Source organism: Eschrichtius robustus, chromosome 3, assembly GCF_028021215.1.
Source record: "Eschrichtius robustus isolate mEscRob2 chromosome 3, mEscRob2.pri, whole genome shotgun sequence".
Lineage (NCBI taxonomy): Eukaryota > Metazoa > Chordata > Mammalia > Artiodactyla > Eschrichtiidae > Eschrichtius > Eschrichtius robustus.
The window spans coordinates 12,193,621-12,208,013 of NC_090826.1; the positions used below are offsets into that span (position 1 = coordinate 12,193,621).

General features: G+C 40.2%; 1 protein-coding gene across 2 annotated transcripts in view; it reads left to right on the forward strand.

The window, feature by feature from the left end:
- The first annotated feature begins 239 nt into the window (after positions 1–239).
- The window catches only part of DNAJC16 (DnaJ heat shock protein family (Hsp40) member C16), a 36,880-nt gene continuing 22,726 nt past the window's right edge, over positions 240–14,393 (forward strand). Inside the window, exons 1-4 of one of the 2 annotated variants that reach the window (XM_068538946.1) lie at positions 240–519; positions 2,339–2,523; positions 6,678–6,744; positions 7,765–8,098. In XM_068538946.1, the coding sequence (XP_068395047.1) occupies positions 2,357–2,523; positions 6,678–6,744; positions 7,765–8,098 (568 nt within the window). In that variant the 5' untranslated portion in view covers positions 240–519; positions 2,339–2,356. The remainder of the gene's footprint in view (positions 520–2,338; positions 2,524–6,677; positions 6,745–7,764; positions 8,099–14,393) is intronic. The other variant, XM_068538947.1, reaches the window with a different exon arrangement.

Here is a 14,393-nt window from a genome sequence, read left to right on the forward strand (position 1 = left end):
TAAGGTCCCTTCCAGCTCTGACGCTCTAGGATTCTATGAATAGGGTTAAAGAGAATAGGGACCAGCGACTGCTTCCCCACCCCAGCAACTGTTGCTAGACAAGGGCCATCTCCTGGTAGAAGTGGAAACTCCTCCCTGGATAGGGGAGGTGTTTTGGCATCCCATCATGCATCGCGACTTCGCCTCGCTAGGAGGCACGTTTTAGCCTCTTTGGTCGCCACCATCCTTTTGGATCCAGCCGGAGCGCGAGCCTCGTTCCTATGACAACCGCGCCAGGTCCACGCGCAGACGGCGGGTGGCAAGGGTCAAAACAGATTCTCAAAGTTGAAGCCCTCGAACTGTTCAGTCCGCGCCTTTGGTGCGCCGGGCCTTTAAGTATCACGTGACTGCCCTCCGCCTTGTCCCTCCTCTTTCCCCTCCCCAGGACCCGGCGAGCGCTGGTGTGGAGCGGAGGCTGTCGGCCCCGCGGAGTAACTGGAGCACGGACGCTGCAGCCGGTTAGGACGGTGCCCTTTCCAGGTAACTACTTCCCGGCGTGACGCGCGGAGCCGCAGATGCGGCGGGACCGGGCGGGCTCAGGGATCTCCCGTCAGTTCCTTCTCGTTCCCGGTCCCCTCTGGGCCCGGGGGGAACTCGGAGCCGATAGGGCCTGGCCCAGGGTTCTCTGGGGCGGCGACGGATGCGGCTGTCTCCTGGAGGGTTGCGACCTCCGGGGGGAGCTTGAGGCGGGGCCGAAGCTCTGGGACCGGCTGCCTGGTCCGGGGGATACTGCCCGAGGGCGATAGCCTACCTGTTGGGCAGGTTGTTTCCTGCCTTGAGGCCGGCACCGTCGAGCTGTCAGCAAAAGAACACAGCGCCCCGGCACTTGGGCCCTCTAAGTGGAGGCGACTGACACAGTTGAATAAGGCACTGGTTGCACTGCATGGTAGAAGAAATAATGGCAGTAAATACCGCTTATTGGCTGCTGACCCCGTGCTCAGTAACTCCTTTACATACGTTTAACTCCCATTTTGATCCTTTCAAGGTGGTATTATTTACCCCCATTTTATGAAGGAGAACATGAGGCTTAGCAAGTTTTAAGTAATCTGTCCAAGGTCATAAAGTGGTAGAGGACAGATCCCAATGTTAGTCTGATTACGGAGTCCATGTGCTTAATTAGTAGCTACATCACCTCAATTTAGCGTGCTGTATGTGTTTTGTAAGAGAATAGATTATAGATTGCCTTTACAAAGAAGAAACTGGTTTGTTTTAGGATTTTATTCAGCATGCTTGCAGTCCTAAACAGTGGCATCAGATTAGTCAATTTCTTGAGGATTTAGACTCCCACTTGTCAAAATCCACAATGTTACAGCTTTGCCTCCCTTAAGTAAGATGTCACATTAGATACTTGATCCTTAATATTTTAGTGATTTGTGAGAAACCAAGATAAATATGGCCCTTGAAAAATCATTGTGTGATATCACAAAGATCATACTCCTGGTGTGTAAATGTCCCTGCAGTACAGCACTACCTTGTTCATTAACCAGTCAGGATTATTTCCAAAATCCACAGTGAATTCAGTCACTACACTCACCAGAATTGGAGCTTTAACATTTGAAGACCATGCCTGGTCTACGATCTTTGCCATTAATCCCCCTTCACGTGGCAAACTAAAATTTTTCTCACCACTTTTTTTCATCTGAGGCCTCCATTTATAATGACAGTATTGCTAGTGATTAAAGAACAGCTTCTTATTTTCTTGTTTGAATGGGCATGGTGAGAAAGAATAGAATTGGGGCACACAAAGTTGTAACTGCAGTTTTTTTAGAGTATTTCACTTTCATTCTTATACTTATTTAACTCCCAAGAACATCACAACTATCTCATTTTGTAGTTTTGCACATGGTAAATCTTAAGATTTCATGAATTTGTGTAGCATGTGCTCAGTGAGGTATTCTCTAACCACATATTTTAAGTTTAAACTTTTATTGTCAGAATAAGTGAAATAGTGTATTTGAGATGTAGTTGCCTTGATTTCCCTGTGTATGTTTTCCCACGTTTGCTTATTATTTCTTCTTCTCATTCATTTTCAGTCATTTCTGAAGCTTTTCTAATACAAGGATTTTGGAGAGTTGCTATTCTTATTGCTCATCTCTTCATCTATAATAGTTCTTATTTGTGATATTCAAAAACAGTAGCAAGATTGTTCATTTAAGAAGATGTGGTCAAACAGCTTGGCACTTTTCCTGCAAAATATCTTTTGTTTTGTTTTTCATCTGTATATCTTATACCTTTACCTAGAAAGCAAGACTCTCCAGATTTCTACCACTAAAACTTACTGCTTCTTCAATCATTTCAGCTCTGGAAAGGAAGAGAAATGGAAGTGAAAAAGTTGAGCATTTCCTGGCAGTTCTTGATAGTTCTGGTTCTGATCCTGCAAATTCTGTCTGCGTTGGATTTTGACCCATACAGAGTCCTAGGGGTCAGCCGAACAGCCAGTCAGGCTGATATTAAAAAGGCTTATAAGAAGCTCGCCCGGGAATGGTAGGTGAAACAAAGAAATAGCAGTTTAAAATAAGCTAAGCAGTTTTAGCAGGAGGATGAAGCCTAAATTATGGTTAGCTTTTATTTGTCTCTGTTTCTGTGTTCATTAAATATATATTTGTCTAACGTATTTTATGTGGGAGGACTTATATTCGTATGATTCTAGAATTTTTAGTGATGAGATCCAAAGCCTCTGTTACTATGAAACCCCCTGTTAGGAATTCTGTGGCTTAAAGAATTGCCTTGATACTGTTCACTTATTTAATGTTAAAGTAAGTAGGAGGAAACTTTAATAAACATATATTTTTAATATATATTATATAAATTATATATATATATATAATATATATAGTCAAGAGTGGATAAGCTGCCCTTCCCGTGATTCATAAAGTAACTCTTTATGAGTGTCATTGCTAAAGGGAACACTATCCAGTCCTATTGTCTAGGTTATTAATTTTTAAGCTTTCAAAAAAATTTTATAGTAAGAGCTTTTTGCCCTCAACTTAGAATATCCAGGAACTGAGTACATTACTTTAAAAAATTATCACATAGAAAAATCTTAATTTTACCTGTAGATATTGTATATGCTAGGGAATAAGCAAGTGTTTGTGATTTAGCAGGATAGCAATAAATTTAAAACTTATTTTGGACAAACATCATCGGTTTCTTCCACCAATGCCTTGGACATGACAAAGTAGAAGCGCTAGGTTATATAGCTGGAGGGGAGCAGCCGGAGGAGGAAAGGATGGTGAGGACACAGGCGACTAAAGCTGGGTGAACCAACCAGAAGTAAGGAAAGACAGTTTGGGATGGGAGCCATCATCAAGTACCTACTGCATGCTACGCTCCAGGTTCTATGCTGTTTATCTCACTTAAACCTTATAATTACCCTTTGAGGGCGGATATTGCTGTCCCTGTTTTTCGGGTGAGGAACTAGGCTCACAGTTGGTTAAGTCTGTATTACCTGTGGGTTCCATAGGTTGACCTTCTGCACCAGCAAGTAGTTTATTGCTGTTTTCTTTTTTAATCACTTACGCATCTGGGCAGAAGTGAGAGTGAGTGGGTTAGTGTCTGGGTGGGTAGGAAGTTATGCAGGAGCAAAGCTGCCACGTGCAGATGACACCGCAGGCTGTGTATGACTCGTGCCTGACACCATTTTTCTTCAGTGAGAGATGCGTCTTAGTATTCAGTTGGTTGCAGTAAAGGTGAAAGATAGTATAAAATATACTTTTGAATGTTTTGAATATGTAACTATCTTAGACCATATTCATATCATGAGGAATCCAGAATTGGATACTAAAAACACAATCTCTGATTATGCATGGCCTCTTTCCAGGGACTCTACAGCCAAGTTGCTTTCTTTTCTACATCATTTCAGACTCTTGCCTCTTTGTATTTAAAGCAAAATACATAAATCTGCAATTCATAAGGTAACAACATTCTTTTAGACACAGTATGGCCTTTGAATTAATTCACAAGGTAGCAATATTCTTTTGGACAGGATATGGCCTTTGACAAAATTTGAAAGCAGAAATGATAGCTTGGTTATGTGGGATCTATTAAAATGTACAGCTTTGACTTTTCTATCTTCCAGAGCTAAAAAAGGGTGTTATGATATTAATTAAATAAATCATATGCTTCTCCTCCTTAATTAGAGTCTCTCTAGGCATAATATGTCACCATAGAAATAAATAAAGTATCATCCAATGAAAGTCTAAAATTTTACTTTACCTTTGTATTTTCACTGTACTATTATTTTCTGCTGTTTTGGCTCTGGCAGCATTTTATCAATGAAACAGTTGGTTTCATTTCATAATGGTTTCATATACAGTTGGCCCTTGAACAACATGGGTTTGAACCGTGCAGTTCAGTTGAGCCCCATGTTGTTCAAGGGTCAGCTGTACACGGAAAACAGCAGTTTCCCAGTTTGACTTTTCAGAATGAGCTATCACAGTGGGGAATGGTTAATTATTGAATTGGATTTGTAACTTTCCTCTGCTGTTTTACCACTTAATAGTATTTCTTACATTGCTCAAGAGCTTTCCCTTTGCTTGGTGAAACCTTTCTCTTTTTTTTTTTTTGAGAGTTTTATTTGGCAAGAATTTTTAGGACTTCAGGCCCGAGAGGCAGCATCTCAAGTAATAGTGAGAGAACTGCTCGGAGGAGGCGATGGGGGGAGGTAGGATATATAGAGGTTTTGCAACAAAGGGCAGGTAGTCCAGAAACCGTATTAAATTCCTTTTTATCTCAGAAAAACTGTTTCTCTCCCAATAATTAAGTTTTATTATAGGTACTTTTGTTTTGTCATCTACACTGGCAGAATAACTCCTCCCACCCCAAGAAAAAGGCATCAGAAAATTTGATTTGAAGCAAATGGGTGTAATGTAGTCAGTCAGCTCAACAGTAATTGATTTGTCTGATACTTTCCTATATTACTTTTTCTACCTTCGTTTTTATTCCCTTAAAGGTAGCGCTAGACAGCAGTAGATACCAAGTACAGTATTTTCTTCACTTTGAAATTTAAAGGGTGTGTATAATATTGTAGTCTGTGAAATGTTTCATATACACTGAAAATAGCATTGGATGGTACTTTCCTAGAGCTGAATTTATCCTTTTCTAAATGTTTTCAACTTCGTGGTATCTTCCTATAATAAGGAAAATATGCCTTATAAGCTAAAACCGTCTTATGGTATCCTCCTTGTTCTTGGGCCTTAGTTTCCTCTGTTTCAGGATCTGTGGTTTTAACCCAGCTCTCAATAGTCTGTCTTTGGTTCGGTCTCCTTAAAAGCTCCTTCCTACCCTTCCCTTCTCACCTTACAGAGCTCTGTATGTTAAATCTTCATTTGTGCAATTGCATAATTTTTATCTTCTCAGCCTTTGGCCTAAGTTTGAATATTGAAAGCACTTTCTTTTTTTTCCATTCATCCAGAAACATACTTTGGAACCACCATCTTGTTTCCTTAAGTCATTATTTTCATTGACATCTAGCTGAGATTTTTTCCCTACTAATATTCATAACAGGATTAAATATTTAAGGGAGAATGATGTCTAAATTCAACAGCCAATAATTTGAAGCTTTTTTATTTTTAGAGAAGTCAGAATATTGGTATAATTCATTCAGACATGTTCCTGCTAGAATAAGTTGGTCAAGTTATAAATTTTTTTTATTCCGATGTACTTGGTGCTGTTTTTAGTTGTCATTTGCTTCCCAGTGGATTGTTTATTTCCAGAACCTTTGCTAGAGGAAATGTACTAGAAGTTAGCAGAAGTTATTACAAAAAAATAAGCTCTGTAATAGAATCTCTTAATAAAATGAACATTGAAAAATCAGTTGGTATAAAACACTGATTTAGATCTTAGGCGGTTCTAAGGAAATAAAACCCAGCCCCTACTTTCCAAAACTTTAGAATCCCCAAAGCTGAAATTGGTACAAATACAAGAAGATTACAGAATAATATATGGCAGCAAGATGGATATGGTTAATTGCCAGCTGTGTATAATAGCAAATATTAGTTCCAATATTAGTTGAAATCACTGTGTAAACTAAATTTTTCTCACATTTTAAAACATGTGGCCTTGTAATTATTATGCATTTGTAAGTAGTCAGTCAGGCAGATGGGATAACCAGGGGAAGAGTGAAAACTAAAATGTTCTAATTTGAACAGCAGCAGCAAGATACCATTTGGAACATGGTTGTTACTAAACAAATTCATGGAGTATCCTAAAAACTGTTTGCTTTGTCTACCTGAGTTGTCAGAAGAAATACCTACATTGATATCATTCTAACATTGGGATGAAATGCTGCCATCCTGGGGAAAGAAGTTGGTTCTTACGGATAAGTGACTTTGACCTTGAGCTCCAGCAGTGTTGGGGAGCAGTGTAAAGACAGATACATATCCCACCCTTCCTCAGTGAGAGCCTGGAGCGCTATCTGGTGCTTTGAAAATGTGCCCAGCTGAAGCGCTTTGGGAAGAAATGGCCTGTTTCGCAGTTTCATTTACTATAGTCACGTGAAGCAACTAATTGCTTCTCCCATTTTTAAGAAACTGTCCTAACAAAATGCCCTTCCGTTTGCCTCTGTGTATACGAAGATGTTAATTGACCATGTATAGAACATTAAATCCATCCTCACTGCCTGCCCGTTTGTGTTTCAGGCATCCTGACAAAAACAAAGATCCTGGAGCAGAAGACAAGTTCATTCAAATTAGCAAGGCTTACGAGGTATCGTGTCAAACTTTGTGATGTATCTTTTAGCTCTTATAAAATATATCTTAGGTGATCAGTTTTGTAAGGCCCTCTCAGAGAGGGCATGTTCCCCATGCCCTTGACCCCGTTTCTAGGTGATGGTAGAGACAACATATTTGGCCACATCCAATATGTTGAAACTAGTACCTGCACACTCAGCTCTTAGAAAAACTGGCCTATTTTAAAGGCTTTAATTGGAATTTTAGAAGTCACCCTGAACGTATGTCTCTATTTCCTTATATTACATGCTCACTTAGGCAGCACATTTACTAGAAACTTATATGAAAGAATCACAGAACAATTTGCCTATATTTATGAAAGTGAGTTAAGGTTACAAATACATTTAAACACAAGGTTTTTAACAGTTTTCCAACATATCAGCTTAAGTAAGTTGGTCTGGCATATGCAAGAAAGATAAGTCCATGGCTTCCTGATTTGTGTAGGGTAGTGTTCTTCCACAGACAGTGCTCAGCTTATAGAATGATGCTTCATCCTAAAACAGGTTCTTGAATTTTAGACTTCAAAGTTACTTCTAAGTAAGACAAAGTCAGCTAACATACAGTCACAGAATTCAGTCCTGTGACTACTTTTTGGTGTTCACAGCTTTCCATACCTTCGTTTGAATTACTCCAACCTAGATGGTATGACTGAGTCAACGTTCTCGAGGTTGAGCCCTAGCGATCAAAGTTATGTTAAGTTTTCTTTGCTTTATTGAGGTGTTTAGTAGTGTGATAGCTCAGAATCTTTAAAGCCGAGATGATCATGAGTAGCTACACAACTGAAGTATTTTGGTCTTGAAATACTTAATTTTTCTATGAAGAGAAGTGTTTCATGGCATATTCAGTGATAGCATTTAAAACATCTAATTGTGTTGTATCTTTACATTTATTTTTTTCCTATGTCTTCCAAGCTGCTTACAGGAAAGGCCTTTAGATGATCTCTTTTTTTTTTCTTCATTTCCCGGATTTCTTATTTTTTTTCCCTCTTTCTTTATAGGTTCTTTCCAATGAAGAAAAGAGATCACATTTTGATCACTATGGAGATGCCGGGGAGAACCAGGGCCACCAGAAGCAGCAACGAGAGTATCGCTTCCGCCATTTCCATGAGAATTTTTATTTTGATGAACCATTTTTTCACTTCCCTTTTAATTCTGAACGGCGAGACTCAATTGATGAAAAGTATTTGTTGCACTTTTCACATTATGTGAACGAAGTGGTTCCAGATAGCTTCAAGAAACCCTACCTCATTAAGATCACCTCAGATTGGTGCTTTAGCTGTATCCATATTGAGCCTGTTTGGAAGGAAGTAGTTCAAGAACTGGAAGGGTTGGGTAAGATCATTTTATTCCTTGGAAGATGTTGGTATAGGAGAAGGTGACTTTTACATCTCTTGAATTTTATGGGATATTTGGGAGAAGGAACAGTTAATGTGACTTCTCTTCACAAATTCATGGTGACTGGTGTTTTCCGGGGACACATTTTCAGAGAGGGGAAATGTGTAAGCCACTTTCATCCTGCGTTACTAACTTGAAGCTTTATCTATATAGTCTCCTAACATCTAGTTGAGGGCCTAATATAGAGGAAAAACATAAAAATTATTGGTTGAACAAAGCAGCCCTCGAGCACCAGTTTTAATGCTGGTAGGATCTGCAGGTTATCCTTATGGTGTTTGTGATTTCACTCTGTGTATTAATTTGCTAGGGCGGCCATAACAAAATACCACAGACAGGGTGGCTTAAACAGCAGAAATTTATTTTCTCATAGTTCTCAAGGTTAGAAGTCCAAGATCAAGGTGTTGACAGGTTTGGTTTCTTGTGAAGCTTCTCTCCTTGGCTTGCAGACGGCCGCCTTCTCCCTGTGTGTTCACATGGTCGTCTCTATGTATGTGTCTGGGTCTGGTGTATCACACTCTTTCTGTGACCCTAACAACCCCATTTTAACTTAATTACCTCTTTAAAGGCCCTATCTCCAAATATAATCACAGTCTGAAGTACTGAGGGTTAGAGCTTCAACCTATGCATTTTGAGGACATACAATTCAGCCTATAACCCATAGTATTCTAATGGTCATCGGTTACCACTCTCAAATCACAGATTAGCCTTTCCTTTGTTCATAGGTACCACTTAGCGCCAGGAAAATTTTAGTGATCCAGGAAGGATATTTATTTTAATAACTTCTAAAAGTTGGAATTACTGAATTAAATGTGTGTGCGTGTGTATGTATGTGTTTTATAGGCATTCGCAGACCTATTGAGTAACTAAAAAGGGACAAACTCAACCATAGGGGCTGAGGGGCCTGGATTTCTCTGGAGAGCGTGCACCACTGAAAGCCATCAGTTCATTTATTCTAAAACAGAAATTTCAACCTGTTGTCCAGAGGCACTCAGGTACTCAGATTTGCCAGAATGCTTTCCTAAGATGGAATCAAGTTCTTGGAAGACAAGGGAGTAAGTTTAGCACATCGTCTCACGTGTGGCAGGTGGTCAGCAGATGCTTTCTGTGGCGCCTGATGAACGAATGAGAGGCCGAGGTCAGGCGGAAGCCACCGGATTGGACAGCTTCTTCATCACACAGCACAGCTGCACTTTGTGCCATGCCAGGTGGTGTGCTGAAAATCACTTAACCTCTTCAGTCTAGGAGCTGACATTACAACCCCATAGCAGAACGTAAACATTGACCCAGTGCATAATTTAGAATGGTAATGCATTTACACCAAGGTCAGATCAGAGCCAACAGGCAAACATACATGACGTGAGGCAACATAGCACAGTGGTCAGCTATTAGGAATACATGCCTTGGAGTCAGATAGACCAGTTTTCAGATCTCAGCTGTATCATTTACTACTTTGTGTCCTTGGACAAATTACTTAGCCTAAGTTTCTTCAGCTCTAAAATGGGGTTATAATGTCAAACCAACAGGATTGTTATGAATATTAAGTGAGAAAAAATGTGTTTTAAGTGCCTGATATATATGAAGTACTTAATAAATGAACCTTAGAGAATTTCTGGTTAACGGGGTTTTCTGGTTTACCAAACTAAAATTTTTGAAAGCACCTATTTTGTAAATTCCTTTTAAAAATCTTCCTTAAATGTTAGTTTTCTTCAGCTCATAGACTGTCAAGCACTGACTTTTGCCTTATTTTTAGCTAAAGATGATTAGATGATTAGAAGCTGGCTGGATGGGAAATGGAGGAGTAACATTCAGGCAAGAGGGAACAGTGCAGGCAGGGCAACAAAGGGCATCCTCAGAAGAGCCAGCAGCAAGGTGTGACTTGAGTGCAGGTGAGAGTGGAGGAAGCAGGAAGAGCGTGCTGGGAGCCAGGTGGTAAGGAGCCTTAAAGTCCAGGCTAAGGAAGCTGGACTTTATTGTATAGTATGTAGTAAAGCCAGGAGTGATCTAATCAGATCTGTGCGTTAGAAAGCTAACTGTTCAAGCTGCGTGAAGGACAAATTAAAGAAGGTAAGAATAGAGGCAGGGAGGTTACCAGTCCTGGCAAGACAGCAACCATTGGCCTGAGCTTGGGCAGTAGGAACAGAGAGGGGACAAGTGTCGGATATTTCAGGGGTAGGATCATGAAGGGACCTGGCACCTGAGGACCATTTAAATGTGAGAAATGAGGAAAAGAGAGGGAGTCAAGATTGACTCTGCATTCTGACTTGAGCAACTGGATGGGCAGGAAATAAAGAGAAGAGTAGAACTGGGGAGAAGTGATTCTAAATAAGGACTGTGGTTTGGACATACCAAGTGCAATGACATGACAATAATAATAGAAGCATAATAATAATAGCTTATATTTATTGACAGTTTACCGTATGCCAAGCACTAATGTGAGTATCAACTCATAAACAACTCTTTGAGGCAGGTGCTGTTGTCATCCCGCTTTTATAGAGACTTGGCTCATATTGGTACCTTGTCCAAGGTCCCACAGTTGGTATTTGGCAGAGCTGGGATTCAAACCCAGGGAGTCTGGCTCTGTAATCCACGTGCTGAACACGATGCCCTGTCGCCTTTCAGGGTCCTTAAATCTGTGATGATTGAAGGTCTTGCCATCCTTTGGGGTTGTTGTGCTGTATAATCCTAATAAGTCAGGACTCAAAATGACAAGGATGGAAGAAGATGGATTTAGATCCATAGAAGCAATGTTTATAGGAATTTAGTCTGTTCCCCCACCTCACCCCCCAGGTATCCTAGAAAGCAGGTTTTGACTAAATGTATTAAATTAGTTTGGTTTTCCTCTTTGGAACATTCGGATTTGTTGAAGATTCCTGACAGTCAAGTTCCACTTGGAATGTTAGGTGACATTGAGATGAGATATCCCTGTATCCGTGTATCCATGGCCAGTATCCATGGCCGCTCCCTGTCCGAGCAAGGCAGCATTATCCTTTAAGACAGTTACTGCAGAAAATGTTTCTATTCTGAGTTGAGAGAAAGAGCGGACAATCTTAAAGATTAGCTGGGTTGTCTGGGGAAGCCTGGACATTATCTCAGAATAACATGAAATGCTGAATTGCAGTAAATGAAGGAAATGGAACAGTTCCACCCAGAGAAGAAATGTTGTAGCTATTTAGATGGAATCTACGGTCATGCAGTTTGGTAATAACTAGTGTGCAAAAGCATCCAACATTTATAGACAACCACGCTGTGGAGGAGGGTCCAGAAATAGTCAGCACTGCCCCTGACCTTGAGGAGCTTACTGTTAATTGAAGAGAAAATAGGTACCCGGAAAATTCACACCAACCTCACACATTTGCAAGTACAGAATAATATAGTACTACAGGAATAAGTAGAAGATGATAAGGAATTCATTGCATGTTCTCATTTAAAACTTTTTTCTTGGGAGTTCCCTGGCGGTCCAGTGGTTAGGACTCAGTGCTTTCACTCCCATGGCCTGGGTTCAATCTCTGGTCCGGGAACTAAGATCCCGCAAGCTGCATGGCATGGCCAAAAAAATAAAAAATAAAAAACTTTTTTCTTAGTGGACCAAGTACTATATTAAACACTAAAGTAAATATTATAACTTTTTTTTTTTAGCATTTTACTTATTTTTCATTGTGCTAAATGCTTTGTATGGATTGTCTTTATCCCCAAAGTAACCCAACGAGGGAGAGACTATTATTATCCCTATTTTACAGATGAGGAAACTGAGGCCCAGGAAGGTTAAGGAACAACTGAGGTCACACTGTTCATAAGCAGCAGTGTTGGGGTATGGACCCAGAAGTCTAACTCTAGGGTTCAGTCTTAACCACTGTGCTGCACTGCTCAGAAATAAGTAAAACCTGGTCTTCGCACCCAGGAAACTCAACTAAGAGACACACCTGAATCATCACAGCACACTCAGTGCTCGCCAGGAGGTGCAGACAGTTACCAGGGCGTCAAGGAGGTTGCGTGTCTTGAAATCAGATATCATTTTAGGGAAACCCAATTTGGATAATCATGTAGTGTTTATCCACCATGACTTCTTATTTTAAAAGAAAGAATAATTCCTCTCTTTCAAGGAATTATTCCTAAAAATAGCTAAGTGTATAACAGCTTCATACTGTGTAGGAAAACGATCTGCCTAGATACTGGTTAAAGTATTTTTTTTTCCTCCTGAAGCTCCATGTTCTTGATTTTGTATTGTTTCACATCATTTTGCATCTTAGTAGTTTGTTTATTAACAGGTTTGTATTTAGCCAGATTTGACAGTGCCATGTTCTTTCAGTTGGCTCTGTACCATCCCTTAAGGCATATGGAAAAGTTGAAAGAAAGATGAATATGTGTATGCAACAGAGGGGAAAATGAAAGAATTTCCCTAAAAGACGTGATACACATTTAGGATTGCATAAAGAAAGCAAATATAATTTGACACCTCAAAAGAGAGATCTTTAGTACTTTATAGAAAGAACACCCTCTTACAAACTCAAAAAGAGGAGAAGATGTTTGTATTTTTAATTCCCCGGGATCTGCAAATTAGCCCGAAACATTGATCTGTAGAAAAATCAAATGTTTCTGAAAAAGGTAACAAACGCTTTGCCTTTCTTTTAAATTTGCTACTCAAGTTCGTGTGGATTCTGGTGTGTCCTTGTTATCCAGCCAGATTATGCTGAATCAAGATAAGAATAGGAGAACTGTACTTGCTGAGCTCGCTTTATGAACCCGGAACTTTGGAGTGTAGAGAGTTTGAAGGCAGAGGAGGAGATGATAGAAATTGTGTTGTTCACTGTGACTCAGAGACCCTAAGTCACCACCAGTCATAGTGGTCATTTCCCAGCCTGAGTCTTAGGGAGAAAACAGTGCTATCGACTTTTCTGACTCTTCCTTCCCAGCTTGGGTAGAGGGAGAGGAAGGGATTAGTTAGGTCTGGACTTTAAGGAATTTCGGTATTCTTATTATAATCTTAAGTATCTTTTCAAGAGGAAAAATACCACAAATTTAAACACCAAATATGTATCATTCTTTATGCTATTCTAATTCGTGTGATAGTCAATCTATAGGAAAGAAGTAACATTCCTTCAGAGTTTAGAAATCGGATTATAATATTAAGAATCGAAGTCCTTTGTAGAAATGACCCAAGGAACAGCCTTTTATAGACTGAGAAATGCTTACGTTTGATGAAGGTGATGTAGGTAATTCCAAGGACTCAATGGTAATTTTAAGTAAAATAAATGAAACCAATCACTTGTATTCTGTTTTAACTAGAAAAAAGCTATATTAATGGGAGCATAGGAGAGGTGGGGGGAGGATGACATAAAGAGTGAGAGTGTAACGTTGTTTATCCCACTCCACACAAGGAAGGGAGAGAGTCTCATGGAGGTTAAAATTCCACTCACGTAAGAGACAAGTCTCTAGATCAGACTTCACATGGTCTGGATGAAATAATACTTAATAATAAGAGTTGTAATTAATTAGGTGCCCACTATATTGCAGGCTCTGGGCTAGGCTTATTTTTATATTATGTCATTTAGTCCTCACAACAATTTATCTCCATTTTACAAATAAGGAAACTGAGGCTCAGAGAGGTTAAATGACTTGCCTAAGGTTGCACAGCTAATGGGTAGCAGAGCTGGAATTTGAATCTGGATCTGACTTTAAAAACTTTATTCATTTACTTGTTTTTAAAAAACTGAGTGCCAGGAACTATTCTAGATATTAAGGATACAGCAGTAAACAAAATAGCCCAAAACCCCTACATTCATAGAGCTTCTATATTCTAGTGAAGAGAGGCAAACAAATAAAATAAACAGCCTGCCAGATGGTGGTAGAGTGTGATAAAAAAGGCTGGGTGCTAGGGAATGCCGGGGTGAGAGGCTTCAGTTTTTTTTTTATAAATTTATTTATTTATTTATTTATTTATTTTTGGCGGTGTTGGGTCTTCGTTTCTGTGCGAGAGCTTTCTCCAGTTGCGGAGAGTAGGGGCCACTCTTCATCGCGGTGCGCGGGCCTCTCACTGTCGCGGCCTCTCCCGTTGCGGAGCACAGGTTCCAGACGCGCAAGCTCAGTAGTTGTGGCTCACGGGCTTAGTTGCTCCGCGGCATGTGGGATCTTCCCAGACCAGGGCTCGAACCCATGTCCCCTGCATTGGCAGGCAGATTCTTAACCACTGCGCCACCAGGGAAGCCCGAGGCTTCAGTTTTAAATCAGGCAGATG